This window comes from Rhinichthys klamathensis, unplaced genomic scaffold, assembly GCF_029890125.1.
Source record: "Rhinichthys klamathensis goyatoka isolate OS25496 unplaced genomic scaffold, OSU_Roscu_1.1 h1tg000254l_1, whole genome shotgun sequence".
Classification (NCBI taxonomy): domain Eukaryota; kingdom Metazoa; phylum Chordata; class Actinopteri; order Cypriniformes; family Leuciscidae; genus Rhinichthys; species Rhinichthys klamathensis.
In genome coordinates, this window is record NW_026606776.1 from 2,641,413 (window position 1) to 2,669,016 (window position 27,604).

General features: G+C 38.1%; 2 protein-coding genes across 2 annotated transcripts; one reads left to right on the forward strand and one right to left on the reverse strand.

Moving 5' to 3' along the window:
- The first annotated feature begins 491 nt into the window (after window positions 1–491).
- sumo1 (small ubiquitin like modifier 1) lies at window positions 492–4,518 on the forward strand. Its single transcript, XM_056267014.1, has 5 exons — window positions 492–600; window positions 1,337–1,408; window positions 1,557–1,634; window positions 2,275–2,346; window positions 3,415–4,518. The coding sequence occupies exons 1-5, from the start codon at window positions 589–591 to the stop codon at window positions 3,481–3,483; spliced, it is 303 nt and encodes a 100-aa protein (XP_056122989.1). The 5' UTR covers window positions 492–588; the 3' UTR covers window positions 3,484–4,518.
- Window positions 4,519–14,034: 9,516 nt separating this feature from the next.
- On the reverse strand, window positions 14,035–17,867 carry fzd7b (frizzled class receptor 7b). Its single transcript, XM_056266912.1, has 2 exons — window positions 17,548–17,867; window positions 14,035–16,533 (listed from the first exon to the last, which is right to left on the reverse strand). Exon 2 carries the CDS (start codon window positions 16,522–16,524, stop codon window positions 14,884–14,886), a length of 1,641 nt encoding a protein of 546 aa, XP_056122887.1. The 5' UTR covers window positions 16,525–16,533; window positions 17,548–17,867; the 3' UTR covers window positions 14,035–14,883.
- Between the last annotated feature and the right edge of the window lie 9,737 nt (window positions 17,868–27,604).

Consider the following 27,604-nt stretch of genomic DNA (forward strand, 5'->3'; position numbering starts at 1 on the left):
TGTGAGCATGCGCAGTACTACCATACAACATTGCGCATGTGCATTACCGTCTGATCTGAAGGAATCTTTCTCATGTTCTTTTCATTGTAATTTACAGGACCACGTGTACATGTTATGCACTTAAAACTAACTCCTTACTGTTAATTTTTAAGATGTTCAGCTCCATGTGCTTATATTGTGTATTCATTAGTTTTGGTTAAGTTTGAATACGCACAGTCTAACATGAAAAAAAATGGTTGTTCAGTGGATTAACAGTGTTTATGTGTTTTTTAATCTTTCGAATCTTTTTGTAAAAATGGATAAGATCTCTCTGCCTTGCACAGTACATGCCTCCCCCACGTTTCCCCGAAGTATCGAACAATATTCTCTTCGAAGTTCGACGGCAAATGGAACCAATCAGAAAGAGCGCGATGAGAAAAACAACGCTATTTGGGTCAACGATCCTCAGGAAACCCCGCCCCTTTCCAATGACGTAAACGGCGGTGTGTTGTGAGTCTGCTAGCAAAACCTCACATTACTGCACATTTTACTTCATTATTTATATCAAGCAGTGTTGTTCCAAAGGAGGGCTGCATATTGCGGAATATCATGTCAGATACGGTGAGTTTAAACATATGTTGTAGAATCGAACTTGTTTGGGAGAGCAGAAGAGAAAGACGGACTTGTAGAAAATGAAAATAAGAGGGCCCATCTTTTAGCCTGTCTGTTTCCATAGCTTAGCTAACTGACTGTGGATGGGAAAGTCTTGCTGAATAAACAGCCAAAGTGTTTAACCCCTATATTGTCTTTGGTTCAGGAATTGTGTACATTAGTCCCGTTTACTCTGTTTGTAAACTTGAAAAAGAGGCGAATTTCTTTCTCAAATCTTTCACTTAGCCTGGGTGCTATAGTTAGCTGCTCTGGGCCCTGAAAGCAAAGTTCATATAGGCTTGAGCTGATGGACCATGCTGAACATTTGAGCCATTGTTTTTTCATTCATTTTAGAAATGTTAATTAGGAAAAGTTGTGTAACATTTGGACATGTTGTTTTTTGTTTTGTGGGCGCATTATCAGCCCTTGATGCTTTACTGTAATAGGGCTAGTTGTGTGTTTACTGTTAAAGGACTGCTTGCTTATTACAGTTTCTTAGATATTAATGAAATACTGAGCAAACAAACTACATCAGGCTGACAATGTTGTTCTGCACTAATATAACTTATTAAAATCACATCTATCTAGTAGTATAATATATCCTAGGAATGTTTTACTGAACCCACTCCTTGAATAATTATTAGATTCATATGATACAAAACAACATGTCATGCAAAATCTAATGACTCTTGTTTTGTTTAAATAGGAGACCAAGCCCTCAAGTGATGGAGGCGAGAAGAAGGATGGAGAATATATTAAACTGAAAGTGATCGGTCAGGTAAATAGAGGCGCTTTCTAGTTCAGGCAATTCAGGTTATCAGATCACTATTTGGTAATATTAAGTCATCTAGTACTGTCCAAGCTGACATGGGCTGCTAATATAGTTTCTAAGTAGTAAACAGATTTTATTTCATTTCGTTTTGCAGGACAACAGTGAAATTCACTTCAAAGTGAAGATGACGACACATTTAAAGAAGCTGAAGGAATCCTACAGTCAGAGACAGGTGAGTGATCACCTGCACACATTTGCTCAAATTCTTTTCCAAATCAGGGATTTATTAAATCTATCTGCACCATTGTTCAAAAGTTTGGGTTTTTAAAAGAAGTCCTTTTTGCTAACCAATCAATATTGTGAACTATTATTGCATTACTATTTTATTTGAATATATTTTAAAATGTAATTCCTGTGATGACAAAGTTGAATTTTCAGTCTTCAGCGTCACATCCTTCTAATATTGTGCTCAAAAAAACATTTCATTTTATAATCAGTGTTGGAAACAGGTGTGCTGCTTAATATTTTTGTGGAAGCCATGATAATTTTTTTCAAGATTCTTTGATGAATAGAACGTTTAAAACAACAGCATTTATTTGAAATAGAAATCTTTGGTAACATTGTAAAAGTCTTTACTGTTACTTTTGATGAATTTAATGCATCCTTGCTGAATTAAAGTTTTAATTTATTTTTAAATAAATCTTACTGACTTCAACTTTTTAAGGCTAGTGTATGTCTATATCAGAGCTGCACTGCAGTAGACAGGAAAATATCCTATACATGGCTAGTGTATGCTGGTATTCATTTAGATACGTATTCAAATTTTTTTTTTTTATTGCAGGTGTAATTTCCTGTTTTGCATTTTTTTGCAGGGTGTACCCATGAACTCTCTAAGGTTTCTTTTTGAGGGACAGAGAATTGCAGACAACCAGACCCCCAAAGAGGTACAATATACAGTTCTATGAGTAAAACTGCAACAAGTTAAAGAGATCCAATCAAACTCTGTGGTATTTTGCCATAAATCATCCATCACTTTGTAGAAGCTAGCCAAATTATGCAGATGCCAACATGGACAGGCTTCATCATGATATATAAGGGGTTCAATAAATAAGGGTTTATTTTCAATGAGGATAAACGTGGTATGCTGTTTTGGGTCACCACATGGTGTCCGATATAAAATCTGGGTATTGAAATATAGTTCTTTCCTCACAGGTGTTTACATAAAGCCTTTTCTGATCCTAGTTTTGTTTTGCAGGTTTCCTACAATAGGTTTACATGCATCCAAGGTCAAAAAACATAAAATTTTCTCATAATATACATTGCAGCATTACCTCAGTGTCTGAAACAGTTCAATCAAGGATTCTTTCTGTCTCTCTAAACCCCTCCTTTCCGAGAGTCTACTCTGCTCTGATTGGTCAGATGGCCCAGTCTATTGTGATTGGTTGACCACTTTCAGCATGTGCGAGACACACAACAAAAAGTGCTTGTAAAGTGGATTTGCTTTTGCGGCACAGGAAACGGTGTCTTCTCGACCAGGCCTCAGCTACAACTACAGTGTTTGAGGGTCAAAGTAGACGTTTTTCAATGGCAGCCAATGAAGACCATAGGCTGGCATTATGCAAATTTGTTACAAACCTACGTAGGTTTGAGCAGGAAGTAAGACTGGATTAACTCGTTTGAGGCCGTTCTGAATCGGTTCTTTCTTTTGGGAGACAATAACTCCATTTATCGTGCACTTTGATCTTTGAAACTTTGCAAAACTTTTACATACACAAACAGCTATATTACACACTGCATGATAGGTTCCGAAAAAGCGTAATAGGGGACTTTAAAAGTAGCTCATTTCTGTTCTGTGACTGAATGAAAACCCAACATTTTTTGACAGATGATGTATTACAACGGTATTGACCAGCTGGTGGCCATAACCACAACTGCTGAAAACTTCCTTTCAGCTACACAAGAGGAATCAGTCATGATCCTGCTCACCATGTTTGTCTCTGTCTGTCTTTCAGCTGGGAATGGAAGATGAGGACGTGATCGAGGTGTATCAGGAACAGACCGGTGGCTGTCGGAATGACTAGACCTCTATTTTTCATGCTCTTTATTTTTATCATAATTTTGTATGTATGACATGTATTTCATCTGTTTCCTTTTGCTGTTACCTCAAAGGGAAGCAGAAAAAAACCATCTGGATCAAATAGATAATCTGGTAGGACTGCTGAGTTTGAAAGAGTTGGGGTGGGAAATGTTCTTCCCCTCTGCGTTTGCGCTAACCAATCCCTGCCTTCATGCGCCTCTTTTAAAGGATTCTGGTCACGGTTTCCATTGACACATGTTTACATGTTGTGTTGTGCCCTGAGCTGATTGAAAACAGTCTTGCTTATCCATAAAGCAATGCTAAAACCTTTACATTATGCTGTTAAATCCAATCAACAAATCAAGACAAATTTTTGATGGCAGCTTTGGTGTTCCTGTTGCTCACTTCTGTTTATGTATTTGGCCATCGTTAAGAGTTCTGTTTCATTGTTTTTGAACATCTCCAAAACTGACTCGTTTAATGCTAGTGAACATGCATACATGCCATTAGGAAACCTTTCCATTCTGAGATGTTCAGAGGTGGTTTATTTGTGCAGTTGTCGTCTGATGTTAGAAAAGTGTCAAATGTTTCTTCCCTTTTCTTGCATGTGTCTTACGGGATATTGCAAGAGGGAGGTCACTGTGTTGTTGTAAAGGACAGGTAGGGTTTTGTTTTGCATGGTTTTGTCTAATGTATAAGAATTTGTGCTGCCCCTGTTTGAATCTGTGCTGTCACCTTCTATTCTGCCGTGTCTTGAATATTTGGCTCCCTTTTAACCTCAATAATGGATTTCAAAGCCTGGAAATAATGGGTAACCGTGTTGTTTGATTAGAACTCAGGGGCATCATTTACATACACACAATAAATACGGCCACAGTGTCACTGTACTCATGTTTCGTTTCCTACAATTTTATATTTTTTTAATGCTATGAGAGAGGCGAGGGTGTTTGGTCCAGATGGTTTTGTGGATATAGAAGAATTATGACTTTGCTTTTGTCTTGTTTTTTTTTTTTAAATAAATAAAATGTGTCATAAAACAGTTTGTGTTCACATGTAAATCTTGTAGGAAATGATCTTGGGAATGTTCCATTTATGAACACTAGATGGCAGCAACACCTTTCAAGTCTTAGCTGAGCTACTTATTTTAAAATAAATAAATATCAGTTGGGAAATACAGCTGATAACAATAAACATAATATATAAAAAGGAATATCATATAGAAATGTAAACTTACAGCACTTTGGTATTTATATATCAGACCAGTCTGAGGACGGAATCCGAATAATAAAAAATATATATATTTAAAAAATTTCAATAAATATCTTCAATGATTTCTGAAGGATCATGCGACACTGAAGACTGGATTAAGGATGCTGAAAATTCAGCATTGAATCATAGAAGTAAATTACATTTTAAAATATATTCAAATAGAAAGTTATTTCAAAATGTAATAATATTTCACAATATTACTGTTTTTTTATCTGATAATTTCAGCCTTGGTGAGCAGAAGAAACTTCTTTTTGAAAACATAAATCTTAATAACTAAAAACGTTTGAACACCAGTGTATAAATGTAAATGCATATATATAATTTAATAACACTTCCCCTTAGAAAAAGCGACATATTGTTTTGTTTTGAATGTTCTTTTTGGTACTTTTTGTCAGGACATAGAAAAAATAATTATGTGGCCTTACAATGTAAAACTAAGCTTAACTTATCTTGATAGACAACTTTAAAATACCGAAATCCAAAAATTTTGATATTTATCAAAATATGACATGTGGCTCTTTGTTTGTGAATGCTGTGACTATACTTAAAGATTCCAATTTGATCACAGGATAAATAATTTGAGAACCACTCCTGTAGCACAATGTTATTATCTAAAGCAATTACTTTGAGGATCTCAATGTTATTATGGGATTGATCCACTCTGACCTGGACACAGATGAACATCCGGAACAACTTAGTGTGTGTGATGTGATCATTCTAATGTTAATTCTATACGTAAAATTTGAAATGTTCCTTAGACTGCAGCTCTAAAAAGATGAGTTTTCATGCAAAAGTAACATTATTCCCTATGATTTGGTGTGTTTTCAGTTACAGTGTTGATGATCCTGGTCTGCTGAATGTCAGTGTGGAGTGAGAGAGGGCCTTTCTATGCTGTACAGAGAGATTGTTTATTTTAAGTGTCTGATTCCAGGAAGGGCCAGATATTAAGGCAGGAGGAAAAGTGAAACATGGTGTTGGAAAAACAGCAAAGGGTGGATAAAGTTATGAGATTGAGAGAGAGAGAGATGAGATACAAAAGAGAGAGGGATGTAATGAGAACGGTTCTTGGAAAGAAAGGGAACACTCATAAACGGTGTCCATTTGAAGCTACATGTTTTTTCAAAGTTTCAGCTTCAGACCTTCAGATTCAGTCATCATTGTTACCTTGAGGACTTGAGAAGGCCGCTGTGTTTGTGGTTTGTGTGTCGGTGTATAAAAAGTATAGCAAGGCGTTGTGTCCTACAACAGCGTTCAAACATAATGCGTGTAATTAACATGAATAATGTGCATGCTGGTTGTTAGGCACAAAGTGTTGCTGTGGGGGCCTCTGCTATAGCCGAACCCCAACGGGATGATCCAATTTCTGTGCCTGGGATACAGCACCTCCGAAAGCCTAAACACTACCAGATGAGACCTCGCAAAAAAAATGTGTGTTTATTCAGGGGGGAAGGGTGCAGATCACCTATGAGCATACATTTTCATTAAAGTTTATGCGGTAGAACAAAGCATTTGTCTCTGTTACGTGTACATTTTGTTGAAAGGATCATATCAAGAGTTGTACTATGAAAACATACTGTAACTTTTAGAGGTCCTCCCAAGTCCATAAACATCATATACGCTAGGCTACATTTCAGCTAAACTGCAAAAACGTCTCGTGTTGACTGATGAGTAGCTTTTGCGTATGTTTACATAATGCCTATTTGAGTAAAGAAATTCGGTCCAATTAGTCATGAAAGGAATACTATTAAGAGAAATGAGGGTTATTTATGCTAAAAAAAATCTTGCTATTGCTAATTGTATAAGGATCTCATGACTCAAGCACAAGCAGGTCGTTCATTTAAATTGGGCAAAAAGGGTAAATTTAAACTACTAAAAATGCGTTGTCAAAATGACCCCGTTCACAGGGATCCGTGAAAACGACTAAAAACCCTGTATTATGCATGTCAGGTGGGTCAGTAGTTAAAGTCACGTTGTAAAGAAACACAACACGTCTAGACTGAACATGTATTACGCATGCGCATGACGTCACCGTTTTCACAAATTCACGTTTTTGTAGTTCAAAAACTTGCACTTTCAAACCCGGTTTCAAAAGTTTGCGTTTTCAGGCCCCCAAAACATTATTGTCGTGTAAATTAACGGCCAAAAGGCATAAAAAGTTTTCAGTTTTTAGTTGAAAACGGTGAGGGAAAACGGCCCCTAAAATTCTTCCCTATTGTGAAGTGAAAAGGCTTCTTGAACAAGAAAAAAAAATAAGGCAGGATTTGTTTTTGTCCAATGGGCATTGATTGGATTGTTGCGATCTGCTATGGACCCTTTTCACTGTGATGACGCGTTGTAGCGGTCATCCACATAGTAAATAGTACGTTTAAATATATATATATATATATATATATATATATATATATATATATATTAATGTATGTATAACACTATACTTTGTATTATATTACCTTTGCATCAAATTACAAGAAACTACTTAACGATGCACGGAGGGTGTTTCTAATACTGGGACGTAGTTGACGTCTTTCTCTCTCCTGACTGCCGTTACAAACTCTCTCTGTGTTTTATTCCATCTTTTTAAATTTTCGATTTGCTATTTAAGCAAATGAGAACACAAAAATATATTTAATATAGTCTCTCATTCACCGCTATAAAAGTTTACCCAACTATGAAGACTTCCGCTTACCGGGCGTATAACGGTGTAACCGGGCGGAAATGTGAAAAAGGTCCATAGCTGTGATCTCTTGTGAGTGACAGGCACCGCCCTCGGGACGGTAAACACGCAAGAGGGAGAGGAAGTTATTTTGACTAAATTATAGCACAACTTGCATTTAAAAAAGCTTATTTTATGTACAGCTAATCATGCGTTGTGCGTAGCAACCATTAAATATTCTTTGGGTTAACGCAGACAACGCGATTCAAACCATTCATGAACAACGGATGTGTTTGACGGATCGCTCTGACTGTTTGGTGCAGCAACCTTGACTAAAGGTGATGATACACAGGGCAACTTTTTGAGCAATGTTGCTGGGCAATGTTGCCATCAACTGGCAACCAGATTAGACACAGAGCCCACGACCGACCTAAAGTATCCAGATAGAAATGTATTGCCCATTTTCAATGGGAAAGTGCCCAAGCAACAATCGCTCGGCAAGATTGCCCAGCAACATTGCTCAAAATGTTGCCCTGTGTATCATCACCAGACTGTAATTGGACCTCAAGGAAGAAAATAAAATAATACAAATACGAGTCTTTAAGGGTGCATATAATATACCTGATACACAGAAAGAAAAAAGAGCAGAAAATGTAGCAACTCAATCCAATATTTTTTGGCACAAATACTCCCTGATCTGTACTGTGGGAAACTAAACTGAACCGGGGGAAATATTATGTATCTAGAAGGAATGTTTCCCTGGGCAACCCCACCGACAACTTCCTTTTCATAGCCTATTTCTATCGAGGTGAGAGCACAGAATAGGCATCAGATACCTCAACAATCTGGGTGATCTGCTGAGACAGCTCTTTACACAGGTAAACATTGTTAACACCTTGAAAAACATAGGTTAAAGCTTTGTTTGTGAGCTGAGTATCGATACAAATTCAGGTAATTGTATCTCAAGGGGCTGAAAGACTGTTCCTGTAATGGGTGTGCAGTTACCTGGGAAAACATGTTTCTTTCAGGAGGTTGAAGGCACCTGGGACACACAGCAGGTAACAGATTTCCACAAAAAATGTGCTCAAAATGCTCAACACAGATGAACACAGAATACCTATTAACCAAAAAGGCTTAACTGTGGGTGACCATAAATTGTCAAGGTGTGGCCATATTCAGAGAACCTGTGGGTTCTTTTGTTAAAGTCACCATGAAATCAAAATGGACAATCCTTATTTTTTATGGAACACCCAAGCATCTACAGTCGACACTTAATATATCTCAACCAATCGACACCCAAGCATCTACAGTCGGCACTTAATATCTATATCTCAACCAATCGACACCCAAGCATCTACAGTCGGCACTTAATATCTTTATCTCAACCAATCGACACCCAAGTGTCTACAGTCGACACTTAATAATATCTTTATACTCTAGCTCTGCGTCTACAGTCGACAACTGGCTTCGAGTTCGCAATCCCTAACTTGTTCCCCTAACTAACTTGCTGCGCATGCATTAGACAAACAATGCCTTCGAATATGTTTTAATCACGGCTGGAGGATCCCAGATAAATTTCAGAGAGAATCCCATCAGCAAAAGGAATACAACAGTTTTTTTTAGAATAGGAGCATGGCAAAAATGACATGAAACATTACATCATTTCCCTACAATTTGATTGGTGCTTCATATGCAAACCCTTCTGTTACTAGGTAGAAACTTAGATCTCAAATAATTAAAAAAATAGAAAAGGGTTAGAAGTTCATTTGATTACTCAATATGTCATGAGACTATTCTAGAAAGTATATTTTTGATATTGTCTAGCCAGCATCTCAGAATTTTTCTCTGGTTTCGACACAATCTTCAGAGTAGCACATTTTGTTCAAGTGTTAGAATGTTAGGCCTAAAAGAGAAGTAAGGTTAGATATTAGAGTTATGATTAGTTTGATTTACAGTTTACTATTTTATTCATTAAAAAATCCATAACACCCTACATTTTTTTCTTGTTCAAGACATCGTTTCATTCAGATATACGTCACAATAGGGAAGAAAAGACTATCACAACTTCCGTTTCATGCCGACTTCAAATGCTGTGCAAACAGAGCTGTTTAGCGTCTTGTTATTTCTGTACAATATATATTCTTGAGCCTAAAACAGGCATTCTTCTTGTGTTGTATAAACGTTCATTCACAGACAACCTGTTGTAATGACAAACACATCAGAATTTTGTCCTAAGAATGATTTTTGCACTAATATATGGGTAAGTCTCAATAGACCGTGGCATTTGTGGCTTTGTTGCTACTGTTGAAATTCAAAGAAACCATTTTCCCCATCTTGTGGCCCAAACTATCATGCCCTGACCAGCGAAAAACAATACAATAAGGATATTCATTCAATAAGGACATTAATTTTTCCAAATATTTAGAATAGTGCACAACAAATATAACTTTTTTAAGTTTCATTGAAATGGAGAGACCGATCTTTTTTTCTGTATTGGGATGTGTATCCGAGTGAAACGACTTGGCTCGGTTGTGGACTGAATTTTGAGATTGTGCAAGGCAGATCTGAATGCGAGCTTGCAGTCAATTGTAAGAAAAGGGCAGGGTTTAAGAGGACTGAAGGATTGGAGAAGTCTAATATGTCACAAGAGAGACGTCTGCCGTTTAACCGGAAAACCGAGTTACCATATTTTTAAATAAAAAGGACGAGGTCAAAAAAGTCAACATATGCACTGATGAATCAATCACAGTAAAATGAATAACAAGCATTTCGAAAAAAGGGTGAATTTTCCTCCTGCTTAATGGACAATTTTTAAATTTTATTCCCTGTCTTAAAATATATGGTTACAGCCTTTTCATCAATTTTCACACATTACGCACATTAAATCACACATTACAATTTAAATAACCCTTGACATTCATCTTTCAAAGTTTGATATCTACCCGTTTTATTGTTTTTGGGGTTGAATGTTGAAGGAGTTTCAGATCAATGCAAAAAAAGTCTTAGCTTGCAAATATTGTCAAGACCATCTTGCCCAAAAAAACAATTTTTTACCATAAAAGAGCTGAACTATTGAGCTTGACAAGGCAATGTGTACACATAATGATATATTGATAACTGTATGAGAAATTTGCCTCTGTTTTAACTATGTGGTCATTTTTAATGTAACTTCTCTAAATTATTTCACAAAAATCTGTATTTTTAAAGGGGGATGTCACAGCAAAACATGAGTGAACAAAAAATGCCAGTGTAACCGGTCCTACTGGACCCGCTCCAAGCGGGATTCGTTCCGGGGCCTCCGGCACGCTAACAAGGTCGCTAAAGACCTCAGCCTCTTGCGTCAGTTGTTTGATACCACTTGAGGCCAGGAGTGAGGTTTACACGCACAGCTCTTAATGGCCTACGTCCATTTTCACACACACTGGCACTCCCCTAAACCTTACTCCTATCCGGGTCACGGCACCAAATGTAACCGGTCCTACTCGACCCTCTCCGAGCGGGATTCGAACCGGAGTGAGGTTCACACTCACAGCTCTTACTGGCCTACGTCCATTACACAAAGTAAAGTCAGGACAAAGTAAAAGGACAAATTTGATATTTTCTTTGAGTTAAATGTATTTAATAGTGTGACTTATGCTGCCATGTCATCGGAATTATCGTAAATATGAGTTTCCTAGTTGGAAATTGGACATGAATGCCCTCTCAAGTCGTATTTACTACTGGGAAACTTGGAGATAATTTTGACACCCAAGTTAAGGTCCTTGCACAGTGAGTCCGAAATTCTCGTCCGAAATTTTCGCACGTTAAAAAATAAACACGACCCCACGTTGTGTCAATCACGTTTACAATTTTTTTACAGTCTATGGTTTACACACTGCCTCTGAAACTTTCGTCCGTCATTAGAAAATCCGGGTCGGGTTCGATTGTCTGCGTTTTTCGCATCCGTAGCAAGCATTTTGAGAGGTGTTTGACAAATAAGAGCCACCACATGACGAATACGAAAATTTAGGACTCAGTGTGCAAGGACCTTTAGGCATGCCATACATTTTAACATGGCGGAGGGGAGAACGATTGCTGCTGTGACTGGTATTATTTATTAGTTTTTTCCAGAACAGCTACATCACCTTGCCTTGTCGTTTGAAGCATATTCTATGTTTTATACTCAGCGAAAATAGCATTTATTTGACCAAAATTCCAAAATCGTCTGCAAACTGACTATCTAGACAGGTTGTTTATTGTCAACGAATAAAGTGCTACATTTTATATGCTACTTTTCAATACATTTTGGCTTTCCCCAAGAAATAGGCATAAATAAACCTGGGGCCTATGAAGCCGGTTTAGGTGGCTAGCCAGGTATGTTTCAGTTTAGTTTGCGCCAACCCTGGGTTTTAGGCACCATAAAAGTGGTTTGGCTTTTAGCAGTGTTCATCGCCATAGTAACTTACGCTCCACGGCTAACTTGGTCCGGGGCGCGATATTTTTTTTCACAGGATGGTAGGGGAAGACTCATGAATATTCATTAGGGAACTCATCCCTGATTGGTCTGATGACCTACACCCTAACCCCGCCCCTAAACCTACCCGTCACTGGGGGTCTGATGACCTACCCCTAACCCCGCCCCTAAACCTACCAGTCACTGGGGTTAAGACCAATCAGGGATGAGTTCCCTAATGAATATTCATGAGTCTTCCCCTACCATCCTGTGAAAAAAAATATCGCGTCCGGGGCAGTTTATGTTCCAGGTAAGAGGTAAGAGGTTGCAAAACGAATTTGGACCAATCAGCTGTGAGCAAAGTGGCACATGTCTGACGCGATAAAGTCACTCCACCTGTTTACTCCAAATTAAAGGTCACTACATAGCAAATGATTTTTAAAGACAAAATCGTCTGGCTTTTAGCAATGCTTATTTAGAATAATAAATGTGTATAATTTAGAAATTATTTATGTAATTATTATACCCTTAATCGATCACACATGTACAATTTTAGTTCATCAATTGTTATTACGCAGATTTTAAATGAATAAATATATAAAGGTAATATAAATACGCATTTTATAGCTTCAATAGATGAAGCTATAAATTGACTACATGTGAGCTTAAATGTTCAATTCTCTCTATACCTTTATCAACTGTATAAACTAACTTCACTTTTACTTGCACTGATATACAGTAGCGAGACTTTTTCTTTTAGTTGTCCTCTTTCATAGACAGCTGTTTTCTTCTTGCTGTGTAAATTTGTTTAAATTCTTAATATTTTAATACTTTTCTTTAATAAGTGAATTGCGCTGCTTCTCTCTTTCTCAGCATGTGATTGGCTGTTCGCTACTGATGTCGCAACTAAACTCAGGATCAAAGCCTGAGTTGACAGAGACAGTTGATGATCAGCATCATGGTACCAACAAAGCCTGGTTGGATTGGTTTGGTTTCGTCAACTCGAAACTAATCGTGCAACCCTGAGTTTGTTCAACTACCATCATGGTACAGCCCCCGGTGTCCTCCATGATTCCTGTCTTTTGTGACAAAAAAGCACTTGAACGCAATGGGCTCTATATTAAGACTCCGAAGTCGGAAGTAAGAAATCTTCGATAGCATGTGAACTGAAGGCAACATAAATTCAGCATCAGTTAATTATATCAGTATAGGGACACATAACACACAAAAGGCAGTGTTTCCTGAAAATGCCTCATTTTTCACCTTATAAACATGTATGAGTGTGTGTGTATGTGTTGGCAGCAAATCAGACAGTGACAGAAAAAAATCCATTAACCCAACCGTCAATCCAAGTCATGGATGTTTCTTGGCTGCACACGCTGTGAATTTTACACACTTCACGTCCCCCGAGGCACTGAGTGCCAACAACACCCAATCAGACACTGGGGTGCATGTACTGCACACAAATAATCATATTATACTGGAAAAACAACTGCACAATCTAAGGTTGGTGTGAAGTTTCTTTGATTGCTTTATGAACATTATTGTTTAAAACAGATTAAAAATATGTTTTACAGAGGAAGTTTTGTAGCATTATGTCTCTTTGCCATGTACCGGTAATCATAATCTGTGTTATTTCATTAGTGCAGTATCTACTGTATTCTCACAGATACTGTAACCCCACCCACCCCCATCACCTTCCAAATGCCCTTACTGAGAAACATCCCCCAACAGGAGAAGGGGATGTGGGATGGGGCGTTTCCCTCACCCTAAAGAATGAAGCGGTATCTAGTTTCATCTGGAGAAGGGAGGAGATCTTATGTTTTGGTGCATCTCAGGGCTTCCTGTTGTCCCAGAGGCAAGGTGACAAACTTCACACCATCCGTGATTATATCCTGTTTTTGTAGGCCACTTTAGTTTTTTTCTTTCTTAAGAGAAATGTTTACTCTTTCCCCATCAAAGACACCCTTGATTCTTTTCTTCACCCATTTTCTGTCGTTTTCCTTGATTCAAGGCAAGCTACACGCCGAAACCATTAATGGACTCGAGACACATGGAGGGCTACTCACTTGAGGCCTGTTTTTGTAGTAAATTATGCTTCTATCAGTTTCAACTACTTGTTAACAACTGTTTTGGGAGAAAAATCTAAGTGTCGTCAGGGCAACGACAAGTCACCATTTGTCCAAACAAATTCAAGCAGCTTTTAAAAATCTAATCACTTTATTAAGTGAAATTGAAAAAGGCCTTAAACAAAAGTAATCTGCTTAAATACATCATACATCTTTTGACAGAAATGTGATATTTACAAATAATGAAATATGATAACATTTCCTCCTGTTCATACCTCTTATCTAAACATTTTTCATCCTGTCAGTCACTTTCACTCCGCTAAGGCCTTTAAAATGCCGGAATATTAAATTACTTCATGAGACCTGACTTGATATGGCAACATGGATGAATAAGCAACTCATGACCATAGAACATTAACTTTAACTAGTTCTAAAATCTAAATAAATGGCCATGTGCAACCAGATACTAAAATATGTAATCTATGAGCAAAAAAATGTGGTAAAAACAAAACAAAAACAAAAGAGACATTCATTCAACAACAGGAATTGATCAGTACTGCAAGGCACAAGACTAAATTGCAGACATTTCTGGCCGCCGTCGGGTGAAGAAATCACGGCGTAAACTGATAACAAGTCAGCATTAAAGTTCCCACATCAGTATAAAAGAGAAGAGTTATGCCAACTTTTCCATAAAAAATCATTAGTAGGATTTCCAAGGCTCAAGGTTGTAAAAACATTTTGAAATTTAGTCCATTGGAGAAATGCATGTTCTTTGGAGTTGTGCTTTCAAAAGTGTTGGCAAAGTCTGGGCACTTTATACATTACATCGCTTTAAATGAGAAAAGAATCATGCTGGGCTCACACAACAGTGTCTTTTACCATCAGCATGGTTCAACGTACTATGTTGTGTGACCTGATCGCAGTTCACGTTTCCTTTCAATATTGACCTGTATTTCTCACATGCAGTCCACAAAGTTCAGTTCACACTGTTGTCTCCCCTTGGTTGTTGCCCAGCCTTTTGTAAAACCTTCGCCACGACTGTAGAGTTTTTCCAGACCATATCCAGAATCCTGATGTGATTCCTACAATCATAGTCATGAGGTACTTGATCATGAACACAGTGAAATCAGGCGTCATGGGCGCAAAGTTGTTGGCCGGGCACGGCACGGCAAAGCGCTTGCATGTCTGCATGTGCCAGGTTTTTTCCCACTGCTCACGGAACGCCTGTTCGTAGAAGTAACATGCAATGACGATGGTAGCCGGAACGGTGTAGAGGACGCTGAAAACGCCAATGCGCACCATCAACTTCTCCAGTTTTTCTGTCTTGGTGCCGTCGTGCTTCATGATGGTACGGATGCGGAACAGCGAGACAAATCCAGCTAGAAGGAAAGACGTTCCGATGAAGAGGTAAACGAAGAGCGGGGCGAGGACGAATCCACGTAGGGCGTCAATGTTGTAGATGCCCACGTAACATACGCCGGTCAGCAGGTCACCATCCACTTGTCCCAAGGCGAGGATAGTGATGGTCTTCACAGCGGGGACGGCCCATGCTGCCAGGTGGAAATATTGAGAGTTGGCTTCGATAGCTTCGTGGCCCCATTTCATTCCAGCAGAAAGGAACCAGGTGAGAGACAGGATCACCCACCAGATTGAACTGGCCATGCCAAAGAAATACAGGATCATGAAGAGAATGGTGCAGCCCTCCTTTTTAGTTCCTTGTGCCACAGTCCTATAAGCATCATCCTTGAACTTGTCAATGCAGACCACCTTGTCCTCCAGCAAAAACCCGGCTGCATAAGCCACTGCCACCATAAAGTAACACCCAGAGAGGAAGATGATGGGGCGTTCCGGGTAACGGAACCGGCGCATATCCACAAGGTAAGTGAGGACCGTGAACAGGGTACTCACACAGCACAGGATAGACCAGATTCCCACCCAGAGCCGACCGAATCGGACCTCTTCCTCCTTGAAGTACATCAGCCCATAGGGTTGTTTGTGCTCGCAAGGGGCGCCACAGTTTTTCGCCCCCAAAAACTGGTAATTGAGGTAGGTAGGGACTGTGAGTTGAAGTGGGCAAGAGAAAGCCTGACTTTGGCGTGGAAAATGCAGGCGTGGAGTGAAAGGGTCTGGTATATGTGGCGTGGGGTCTGTCGTCGGGATGTCGGGGTCTGATTTGTTCTGTCCCACACAGATCTCTCCGGCTCCATGCACGGGAAAGTTCTCACAACGGAGTCGTTCGGGCCACTGGAAGCCGAACTTGTTCATGAGGGCCTCGCATCCTTGTCTTGCACGCTCACACAAGGAACGACAGGGTGGAATTGCCTGTTCTAGAACTGTACACACTGGCGCGTACATGGAACAGAGGAAAAACTTCAAATCTTGAGAACATTGAACTTTGACCAGGGGGTAGAACTGGTGCACCTCCAGTCCTGCATCCTCCTGGTTGGTGTGTCCCAGGAGGTTTGGCATGATAGTTTGGTTATACTGAATGTCTGTGCACAGGGGGATAGATATGGGCTGGCAGAACCCGTGATCTGGGGTGGAAATACCCTTCTCTCCCTGATACTGGGCTGAACACAGTCCAAGCAGAAGTGTTGTGATGAACATGTTGCGTACCGCCATGATTGTCGTCTGGAAAACACCGAAATATGGAAAACCATTTTAACATTTATTCTTCACAAATAATTAGTACCTATTTTTAAGTTTCTAGTACTTATTTTAACTGTTATTAAGAAATCCAATAGTGACTACTATCAATGTCACTAGTAACAAATCATTGAATATGCACACTTTTCTAAATTATCTATTCAGTTCATTGTTATCCAAATAGCATAAACTACTCTACATTGTTACTGGAAGCAAATGGATTGGAACTTCTGAGGGGGTTTACATTGCAACTATTCACTTCTGACTACAATGCCTTATTTTGTTGCTAGTACCCATTTTAACTTTACTATTAACTATTCATTAGGTTGTACTAGTACTTAGTATTTAATGCTTAACAATTCAAATTTACTAGTATCTAGTCTCAGTTTTCTCAGAGTACTACATTTCTAGTAACAACATGAGTAACACCCATCTCTTACTAGTAAAATGTGTTATTGTATCTATAAAAAAAAGTAGCCATTCTGACTAGTCATTACAAACAACTAACTACTGAGCTAGTGTAACTAGTGAGAAAAAAAGTTAGGCTACTAGTTACATTAAAGACCACCCCCTAGAATTCAGTAGCAAAATCTGCAATTTGTTACCAGTAACAATGGGAAAAGTTACAACGTCAGTATGGGGTTCCAGTAGCAAATTAAAAACTACTAGTATGCCGTGATTATTATTGAATAATTAGATAAACACTATTCAATACTGGAATAAGTGTCTCTAACGAACAATTAAAATTAACCATTAAAAAAGTCCACCATTGGATTTCTTAGGAGCAATAAAATAATACCAAACATAAAACGTATAGTAGTAATAAGTTTAATGAAAAAGTGTGAAAACAAGTTTTGGGGAAACTTTTTAAACAAAGGAATGTTTCACTGACTAAGACTAAGTCGTAAGATATATATCTACACAGATAAAGCACTAAAAAGAGACTCAATCTTAATCTATTATCGCATGGAAACCGAACACAAGCAAATGTAAACTTACTGGGATTGAGGTGTTCCGCGAAACTTGTGCAACAATGTGATATTCCTCCAGACGTGACCGATCACTCGTACAAGGCGAGTCACAAACTATCCTCCAGTCTTGCGTTCAGGTATTCATGACCCCTTTTTCGAGACTCATCCACATATTTCATCATCAGAATTCCCAAACATCTGCCTCCTTTTACGCTCGGCCCTCCTCTCCCTTAAAACAATGTAAGAAACTTTCTCCGCCACTCCTGCTGAATCTGCAGCTCTATCTCTGTAAAGTTGATACGCTGACTCCACATTGCTCCACACAGTAATGATAAAACGGTTTCAACCGGCCCTTCATTCAAGGCCACTAGCACCTCTCCGCGGGGCGCCTTGAAACCTCATACCTTCCGACCAATGGGAAGATGTGTTTTTCTTAACGAAACGTTCCTTATTGGATTGGAAGGAATATTTCAGAAAAAAGGTGGGATACTGGGATTACAGTGTCTTCCTCACCTAAATTAATTTCCTTTCATTTATTTTAAATGTATGAATATGTAGGCATGTCTCTGGAATATTAGAGAGGAAGTGAAACGAGTGTTAAAATGCTTAGGTTCAAAGTCAAAACTTTTTTGCTAAGGTGATTTAAAATGTCCAAATAAAAAAATGGTCACATTTAAATGTTTTTCACTTTTTTTTTTTTTTTAGCGATCTGGGATTCTGGTGCAAGAAATTTAGAAATAGATGCTTGTGTTGTTAAACTAATAGATTTATAGCAGTGACTCCTCAAATGAATGTGATTTCTGCCACATACATCATAAAGCCATTTGGTGATGAAGTGGGAGCCGGACTGAATTATTAATCTCAAACAAATATAAGAGGACATTCAACTTGTGAAAATGTTAAGTTTGGTGATTTGTAACCTGAAAATGGGCAGAAAGCCTGTGCATGTGTATTTATGATAAATGAGAAATCTGTTATGAGAAAACGCTGGCCAAGGACGGGTTGAAAGCCATAGGCCAAAGCAATGACATGCTCCTGCCAGGGGCGGACTGGCCATCTGTGTGATCTGGAGAATCACAGAACGGCCGGTACTCCAGGACGGCCGGTGGGCCGGCCCACCACCCGCCACACACGCAGTCACAGACATCCCAAGTCTCCCGGAAGTTCCCCGCATATTTATAGCGGCTCACTGATGCCCGCAAATTAGTTAAAATCTCTCGGAATCTAGAGCGAATAAGATTGCGCATGCGTAGCGCGCGCACGGCAGAAAGAGGGAGCGAGCTAGAGACCTTGCGTGTGTGTGCTAGTGTGCGCGTGTGCCTCACGAAGCGCATGTAAGGACCCAACCAATCAAGTGCGGGCGGGCTTTTATCTCTACTACTGCATACCTGTCAAGTATCCCGTTTTGGCCGGGAAAGTCCCGTATTTAACCCTTCTTTCCCGCCGTCCTCCCGTATTAGGATTTTCCCGTAAATCTCCCGTATTTTTGCATTATTGAAAAATAATAATACCGCGGGCGGAGTAAAAAAAAAAAAAAAAAAAAAAAATCCAATCTGAGCTGTCACTAGCCTCGCGATAACTAACGTTCCAGGTACTGTAGGTGGCAGTTGTCGCGATGTTAGTGTGTGAGGTCAGATGATGAGTGACAACGCGGGAAAAAAAAAAAAAAAAAAAAAACAGAGACGGATGATGGACGCCATGACAGAGCAAGGTACTCTTGCCAAAAAAACAAAACCCTCATGTACTAAATACCGCGATCGATCAATGGGATAGCGAATTTACTTTTCTGAAGAGGAGCAGGGTAGGGGACAGTCACGCGTTTTGTAAGTTTTGTAACTGCGACTTTAGTATCTCACACGGGGAAGGAATGATGTATGTCAACACGAGAAAGGGTGATTTAGCATGGTACGAAAGATTGTTACACAGAATAGGATGACGTTAGACAACAGAACTGTTTGCTCTACTCTCATGTAAAATTAACCACTCTGGCCCAGCCCACAAATACACTCCTTCCAAAACAGGTAATTACAAAGTCTGCAACAATTTTTTTTTCAATAACTCACTAAAAGAGTAAAGAAAAGTTATGTGAAATGAAAAGAAAAACTGCAAATGAAAAGAAAAACTGTAAAAGAAAAGCAATATGAAATGAAAATGTGTGGAATGAAAATAAAATGTAAATGTAAAGACAAGCAATGTTAAATGAACAGAAAATATGCAAATAATCCTTTAAATAAATGCTCTTAATACCCTATAACGTTACCATACATAGGCCTATTAAGACAGGTGTTATAGCCTAAATGAAAAAACACACACACACACACACACACACACACACACACATATATATATATATGTGTGTGTGTGTGTGTTTTCATTTAGGCTATAACACCTGTCTTAAAATGTAAGGGATACTGGAGCTTGGTTGGGGTGGTGGGACTGCTCGCGGTGGGCGGCGGAAAATTTCCCTTATTTTCAAATCTAAAACTTGACAGGTATGCTACTGACGAACCGAATTAATCAGAAATTACTTTGCAAGTTACTTGCTAGGGATGATGTTAGGAAGTGATATTCAGCTTGCTACATTTTTAATGATTACAGTAGTTAAAACAGCTAAACTTCAACATTTTAGCTGTAAAATGCCACATGCAGTAGCTAATATTAAGAAATATGTTGTGCTTTTACTTTTAAAAATGTTGGTAACGTTACAGTTAATGCTTACAAACTTTGAAGATTTTGAATACAGAAGTTACATTTGTAATGGTGTAGCCTATTTTCATTTAGATGTGGTATTATTATTTGTGCAGTAGCTAAGATTAATTACTGCATAAATTAATTAAGATTATTAAGTAATAAATTCATTTTAAGACAGCATGGAATAAATTGTATAATTTGCTGTTAGCTAGGTATAGTATTATGAGCCACAATTAAAGTCTTGTGACACTCATGCCAGGCAGCAGGCGTTATTGTTGTTGTTGTCGAGTTTCCGCGCGCCGATTGCTTTGGGCCGGGCCTAGTCAAAGTCCAGGGCCGTTTTTTAGTCCCAGTCCGTCCCTGGCTCCTGCTGTAATGGCCGTATTTATGGGGATGTTTTAGCTCAGAGTTGTTGATAAATCTCGGTGGTATGTGAGCTTTGGAGATTTACAGCCAGAAACATATGATGATGAAACCAGGACGAAACTTACAAAAGCATATATGGTGACACACTATAATATTCTTTTTTTGAACCCCTATTTCTGTCTAAGCCAAAAGCAAGGCATATAACAGATGCTTTTGAGACAGTATTATTCAAAGCATTTTTCAGACATGCTTCAAATAGTTTTTCCATGTATCTGCCTGACGAATCTGATAGCAATCATCCTTTATCAGAGTTTAAATAAACCTGATCAATGATTCTAAAGCTTATCATTATGTTAGTTTTTGCTTATCATGTCTGGCAGAAAGATGTTTGGAGTTAATGTCTATTACAAACACCTGAGTATATTACCTGAGTATTTTATCAATCTGTCAGTGTTCCTTATCTAGCTTTCTCATGAATTAATGACAAATACACAGTTCAATATCAATTCAAACTGATTCATTGATCTTTAAAGGAGCAGTTTGAACTCTGGACTCACATCTGAAAGAAAGTTACTGATTAAAACTGATTATGTGAGAGTAGAGCAGTCTATATTGTTTCAAATGCAAAATTTTAACAAAATATGACATTTCTAGTGTTTAAGAATACATTGAAGTGAAGTAGTTTTGATCTTACACCAGGCCATAAGAAAGACATATCAATATTCCACTCAGATAATGTCTAACACCTAATTACTTCAATGTTTATCTCCTTTCTTTCTCCATTCTTTCCTCTCTCACACACACACTCTGACAACAATTTGTCGTTCCTAACACTGTGTTGTGGCTTTCATGGTGCCAAAGAAGCATTTGGTTTTCTTTTGCTGTGTGAGAGAGGTGAGACACTTCACGCAATTCACATCTGTTTAGCCTAAAATAACAACTAATTCAATTTAATGAATGGTAAAATAAAAAATATCTTTACAAAAGGGCTAATCTAACTTGAATCGGTTAGAATCCAATTGTTTCTCATGCCGAGGATAAAAACTGCGGTGTGGAGAAACTCCTGTTTCACAGTTTAGAGATTTAGTGATTGATTCAGAGCATCTTGTACACTAGAAATGCTGCCAGTGTGAAAGCACAATAGACACACGCTGCTCACGCGCCACTTACTTATTATGCTTTTTTACGCTTATGTATTTAGTGTGGAACGGCCCTTACATTAAAGGGATAGTTCACCAAAACATGACAATTTTGTCATCATTTACTCACCCTCAAGTTGTTCCAAACCTGTTTGAGTCTCTTTTTTTCTGTCGAACACAAAAGAAGATATTTTGAAGAATGTTGGTAACCACAATTGTCGGCACCCATTGACTTCCATAAATAAAAAACTATGGCGACCGTCAACTAATATTCTTCAGAATATCTTCTTTTGTGAATCTCATACAGGTTTGGAACAACTTGAGGGTGAGTAAATGATGACAAAATGTACACATTCTACAGGCTTTGAAGTCGAGAAAGGTCTTGTTTTTAAAGTTTTGTTACAAACTGTTCACTTATTGGCAATAAAAAGCGATTAATACGGAAATTCTTATATGCCTATTATATAGCCCCTTTAATTATTCCATTATTTTAGTGTCATGTGATGGTGTTTTGTCTTTGTTTGTATGACCCTGTGCATCTATATGAAACTCGGCCATGTTTTACCTTGAACTCTGATTCATCAACTTTCTGTTTTGCCACCTATTATTTGCATGGTGGTAATCAGTACATTTTAAGAAAAAAAGCTGATTTTGTTAATCCAAGATGGGTATAGTAACATTATATCAATTAATGAAATATAATGTTATATAAGTTGAATTATGCAGCCATCCTGAACGGACATTTTAGGGTGAATTTAATGGAATAATTTTTTTAAAGTGTGTGCCATTTTTGGTTTGTTTTTTAGCATCTGTCAATTGGGTACAAAAGTCAGATTGTTTAGAAAAGAGGTCATGGAAAAGTCTCAAAGTCACTTAAAGATCAAATTATCACATGATCGCCATATAAGAATGTTATCTGAATTAAGCTCCTCATTAACTTAACTCACCTGACCTGATCCTCAATAATCCCAGCTTTCATTGCTGTACAGCAATATTTTTTCAAACCTGTGACTAAACTAACATGGGGAAAAATGTTCATCAGAATAATACTTCAGTGTGTGCCTGTGACACTCTCTCTCTCTCTCTCTCTCTCTCTCTCTCTCTCTCTCTCTCTCTCTCTCTCTCTCTCTCTCTCTCTCTCTCTTCTCTCTCTCTCTCTCTCTCTCTCTCTCTCTCTCTCTCTCTCTCTCTCTCTCTCTCTCGGATACTCACTTATTTAACAAAAGAATGCTTAGGTGTTTCATAATGTGCAGCTGTTTCTGGGGTGCTTTTCAGTCATTGTTAAGTCCTTTCATTAATTTCCTTGCTTGTGGTGCATGAGTCCGAGTGAGAGCAGACCAGGAAAGTCAAACACTAATACCGTTTAAGAAAAACACCACATGCAACCTTGTGTCTGTGTAGTGTACAGCACCGCTAATGGGTTGGTATACATTTGACTTGGTCTGGTCTCAAATGGGAATCTTCTCTCAAATGGAGGAAAAGTACATTTACACACTCCTGCTGCTGATACACCTCATCAACGGCTCTCTGATGACCGAACGCAGGGAAGGTTCATTCTAAATGGGTGGTTGTGTTAAAAATCGGAATCAGGAGGGGTGAGTGCAAGAAGGAATGCAGGAAAGAGTAGCGCTCCAGTTGGCCTGAAAATGACCACAGATTACTTAGTGCTTAGATGCAGTCTAATGGATTCAGAGCAGTGTCAGGTTTTTTTTTTTTTTTTTTTTTAAATTATTATTAAGAGGTAATATTTTCACCCTGGAGTCCATTTTCAGGGGCATTTTTTTACATGCTGACAATTTTTTTTAAGCAAATAAAACATAGTGCGTAATTATTTTTATTTCAAAACATATCAAATGGCTCAATTAGTTTTGGAAAAAAATTGTCTATAAAATTCTGAATTTTTTTTAAATATAATAATATAGCCTATATTTCCCCTTGGAGTTGATTCTCAAGGCCAAAATAATAATATAATATAATATATATAAAATGATTCATAATAGGGAAAAATATTTGCCCCTAATTTTTTTTCCATTTTTGATTTATGTCAATTTCTGAGCCTCATTCAGAGTCTGGATTCATTTTTACTTCAATTTACTTACATTGTTTTTGAAAGATTTGTTTGACCAAAAATGTTTTTGTACTGCTTATTATATTTATATGGGTTATGCCATATTAAATTGGATGCCATAAAAATGTGTTACATTTATGCATTTAGAAGACGCCTTTATCTAAAAGGAGCAAATGTTGGCATCTTGTATTGGTTCTTCCAGTCTTTCCCATTCAGTTCGTCAACTGTTACAAGTTTTCGACAATAAGACTTAGCACATATTTATCTGCTCTTTCCTGATTTCTATCTTTCTTTCTTTCTTTCTTTCTTTCTTTCTTTCTTTCTTTCTTTCTTTCTTTCTTTCTTTCTTTCTTTCTTTCTTTCTTCTTCTTTCTTTTTCTTTCTTTCTTTCTTTCTTTCTTTCTTTCTTTCTTTCTTTCTTTCTTTCTTTCTTTCTTTCTTTCTTTCTTTCTTTCTTTCTTACTTTCTTACTTTCTTTCTTTCTTTCTTGACAAAGTGCAGCTTACAAAAACCACGCAACAGTCTCCTCAATGAGCATTTCTTGATCATTTTGTCAAAATCCCTCACATTTTCACGATCTCTCATTTTATTAATGTAATGTTTGCGTGAACTGAGACACTAACAGTGGCGTTTGGGCCTCTCTTGTGTCATTCCTCTGAGCCCTGTGTCTGTGTTCTTAATATAGCAGGAAAATCCTGCCTAATACCTCCAGTGCATTTGATGTACCTCGTGGTGGCTGTGACTGGCCTGGTCCCCCATGTGCTGCCCTACTTCCATGTAATGTAAACTATACTATATCAAACTACACAGCCGAATTCTTGATGGGTCAGAGTAAAGGAGAACTGGAGGATGGGGCAGCGTTGCTTTGCTGATGTAACATGTGGAAAGACAGAAGACATCAGATGCTGATTGGTGTAACAAAGTGTTGGGCTATATACAGTCCATAGTTTAAACTTTTTTTGAATGCACACACTTCGACAAAGATTAAATTAATGACAAAATTAAGTTGAATATTACATTGCACGTTATGAATCTGTAGAGTGATACAACTGCAAAGTTACACTACTTTGGGGGTCTGTAATATTTTTCTTTATTGTTTTTAGAAGAAGTATCTTATGCTCACCAAGGCCATTTATTTGATTAATATACAGCAAACAATCATATTGTGAAAGTTTGTCCATTTTAAATAAGTATTTTCTATATTATATGTTAAAATGAAATCTGATTTTTTTTCAGCATGATTCCTACATGATCTTTCAGGAATAATTCAAATATGCCGATTTGGTGCTCAAGAAACATTGATTCTTTTTTAAACTTACTATGGCAAACTGTTAAAAAATACTTGTGCTGCTTAATATTTTTGTGGGAACGGTCATACTTTTTTTCAGGATTCTCTGAAAGTTCAAAAGAACAGCATTTATTTGAAATAAATGTTTTAACAATTTTAAACAGCTTTACTGTCACTTTTGATCAATTTAATGCATCGTTGCTGAATAAAGTATTAATTTCCTTAAAAAAATCAGCATGAGCTGTTAATTTCTGCTTGAATGCCTTGATCAATTGATACAGCTTGTTTCGAACCTGGAACATTCCTTTTAGCTTTCTTCCGAGTCCTGACTGTTAAAAAATGTCCGGTGTGCTCAACTAAACTGTTGTCAGAGGTGGTTTTGCAGTGTGAACAATTGCTTGAAAATAGCATGTGCTCAAAGCATTTTGGAGACAAAAAGTTGACAGTTTAACAGGTTTACCTTATCAACAAAACCCAAAAATTGAAGGGTTTCAATGAGCTGCCAAAAGACAATAGCCCCCTTCCCCCTGTTGAAATCCCATTATGTTAAAGGAAACCCACACTCCTCCAGCAAGACCCCCCACTGGGCCTCACTCTTTCTCTCTCTTTCTCCAAATAACTAGATAATTTGCATGCTAAGTATGGGTGGCTATTTTGTTGATAATGGTCAATGGAAGAGTGATATGCAGATTAAATGAGCAGGCAGAGGGATTTATTGTTTGAAGACTCAATCTCACATGGAGCAGGGAGGAGAGGAAGACAGGAAATAAAGAGCAGAGCGGGATGGGGAGGAGGGTAAGAGGAAAATATTTTCAATAGGAAAAAAGCCAGTGTTTTATAAGATTCCAGATAGTTGCACAAGGTAATAAAGTAGTGATAGTGTCTCTTAAAGTTCCCCCCTCCCACTTAAAAAAAGAGACTTTTGAATTGATTCAAGGCCATTTTAATCAAATAAGGAAAAATTCAAGACCGTTTTGATGGAATATTCCAAACTTGTTTAATTCACTCCATGCTCCAAAAGCACAAATACATCTATCTATCACCTTCCATTCTGCAATGAATAATAAAAAGTTCTGGTGACAGCTCCCACAAATCCTCACGCTCCACCCCTGATACAGTGACACCTATCTGGCTGGTGTGTGTAAATCCAGCCCCAGGCTTGTGAGGCCTGCATGGAGGTTGGCCGTAACAGCTGTCTCTTGCATGTGCTTGAGGAGCCATGAATAAACAGAGAGAGCTACAAAAGCCGAGAGAGCCCGAGACCACACACGCACAGAACCCAAAACACTCTCTCACACTTCACAGTCGCCTTCCTAAGCTACACATGCTGCCAAACAAATGCTACTGCAACCTTGAAACGTTACCCAACCGGCCACATGCCTTTCTCATGTTTATCCTCAATGTAAAAGCCTAATGCAAAATCATGACACATCGCATTCATGATTTAGCGCCTGTGTCATTTCATATAGCCTGTTATGTGCATTTGATTTGTTTTTCCTCTCTTTATGTACAATCACCACATAACATAAAATTGATGATAGTGAATTATAGTAGAAAGCAGACTTTTTTTCAAAGCAATTTGCAATCAAGCTATGCATTTTTTTTCAGTCCATGAATTGAACCCTTGACATTGCCATTAACATCATGCTACATGAACGCCATTGACTGACAGTGAACCAAGTGCAACATGTTCCTGAATCAACATCTTTGTTCATCCTGGAACAACATTCCAATCAACCAATCAGATTTGAGGGACAAGTTTGAAGTTTATGTCAAGTTTAGGCTTACAAGCAGTTTTAGGTGCTTCTACATCAGTGTTAATCATAATTTCCCTTCTGATTTTAAGGATTAGTTATGAGTAGGGTTAGTTTAGGGGTAGGGATATGGTTAGGACTAAATGTTCAGAGAGGAATGTTGTTTCCAGGATCAACTAATTATGTTGAACCAGGAACCTGTCTACTTGGCAAATTCACAGAAAAACTCATTTTAGTTGTTTCATATAGCTCTGCTATTTGCAATTATGTTCTGAGGAGATTACTAGGATGTTACTATGTGTTTTGAGTGGTTGGTAGGGTGTTGTTGGGGTAGTTGGGAATTGCTATAGTGTTCTTTTTGTTGTTGTTGTTGCTAAGCAGTGGTTTGCATGCTCTTACTGGTTGCCAAGTGTTGCAATTAGGTTTTTTAGTGGTTGTCAGGCAGTTTGATAGCAAAATATCTTTGGAATAATTGTAAGTAATCGATCTGATGTTGGACTGATAAGATTTCTATTAAGGAATGGACTATGCACATCTACTGAGAAGTATGACTCAAGTTTTCTTTCCCCTCAAACAAATCATTTTTAAGTGGAGAGAGTGTTTTAAGGAGCTCAGAGGAGAGCTCAGGGTGTTAGACTGGAGATAACAGTAGTTATTCAGTATCCTTCAGTGGGTGGAGTGGGTGATGAGAGATGAATGGTTTAAATGGAATGTCCTCATGCATTCTCAAATCATCAGGATATCGGATGAGATGCCTGAGCACTGGAGACAGACGGCAG

Coding starts and splice junctions, on each gene's coding strand:
- sumo1 (XM_056267014.1), top strand. Junction 1,409..1,556: donor AACTGAAAGTGATCGGTCAG/GTAAATAGAGGC, acceptor TTCGTTTTGCAG/GACAACAGTGAAATTCACTT. Junction 2,347..3,414: donor ACAACCAGACCCCCAAAGAG/GTACAATATACA, acceptor TCTGTCTTTCAG/CTGGGAATGGAAGATGAGGA.
- fzd7b (XM_056266912.1), bottom strand. CDS start 16,524: ATGGCGGTACGCAACATGTTCATCACAACACTTCTGCTTGGACTGTGT.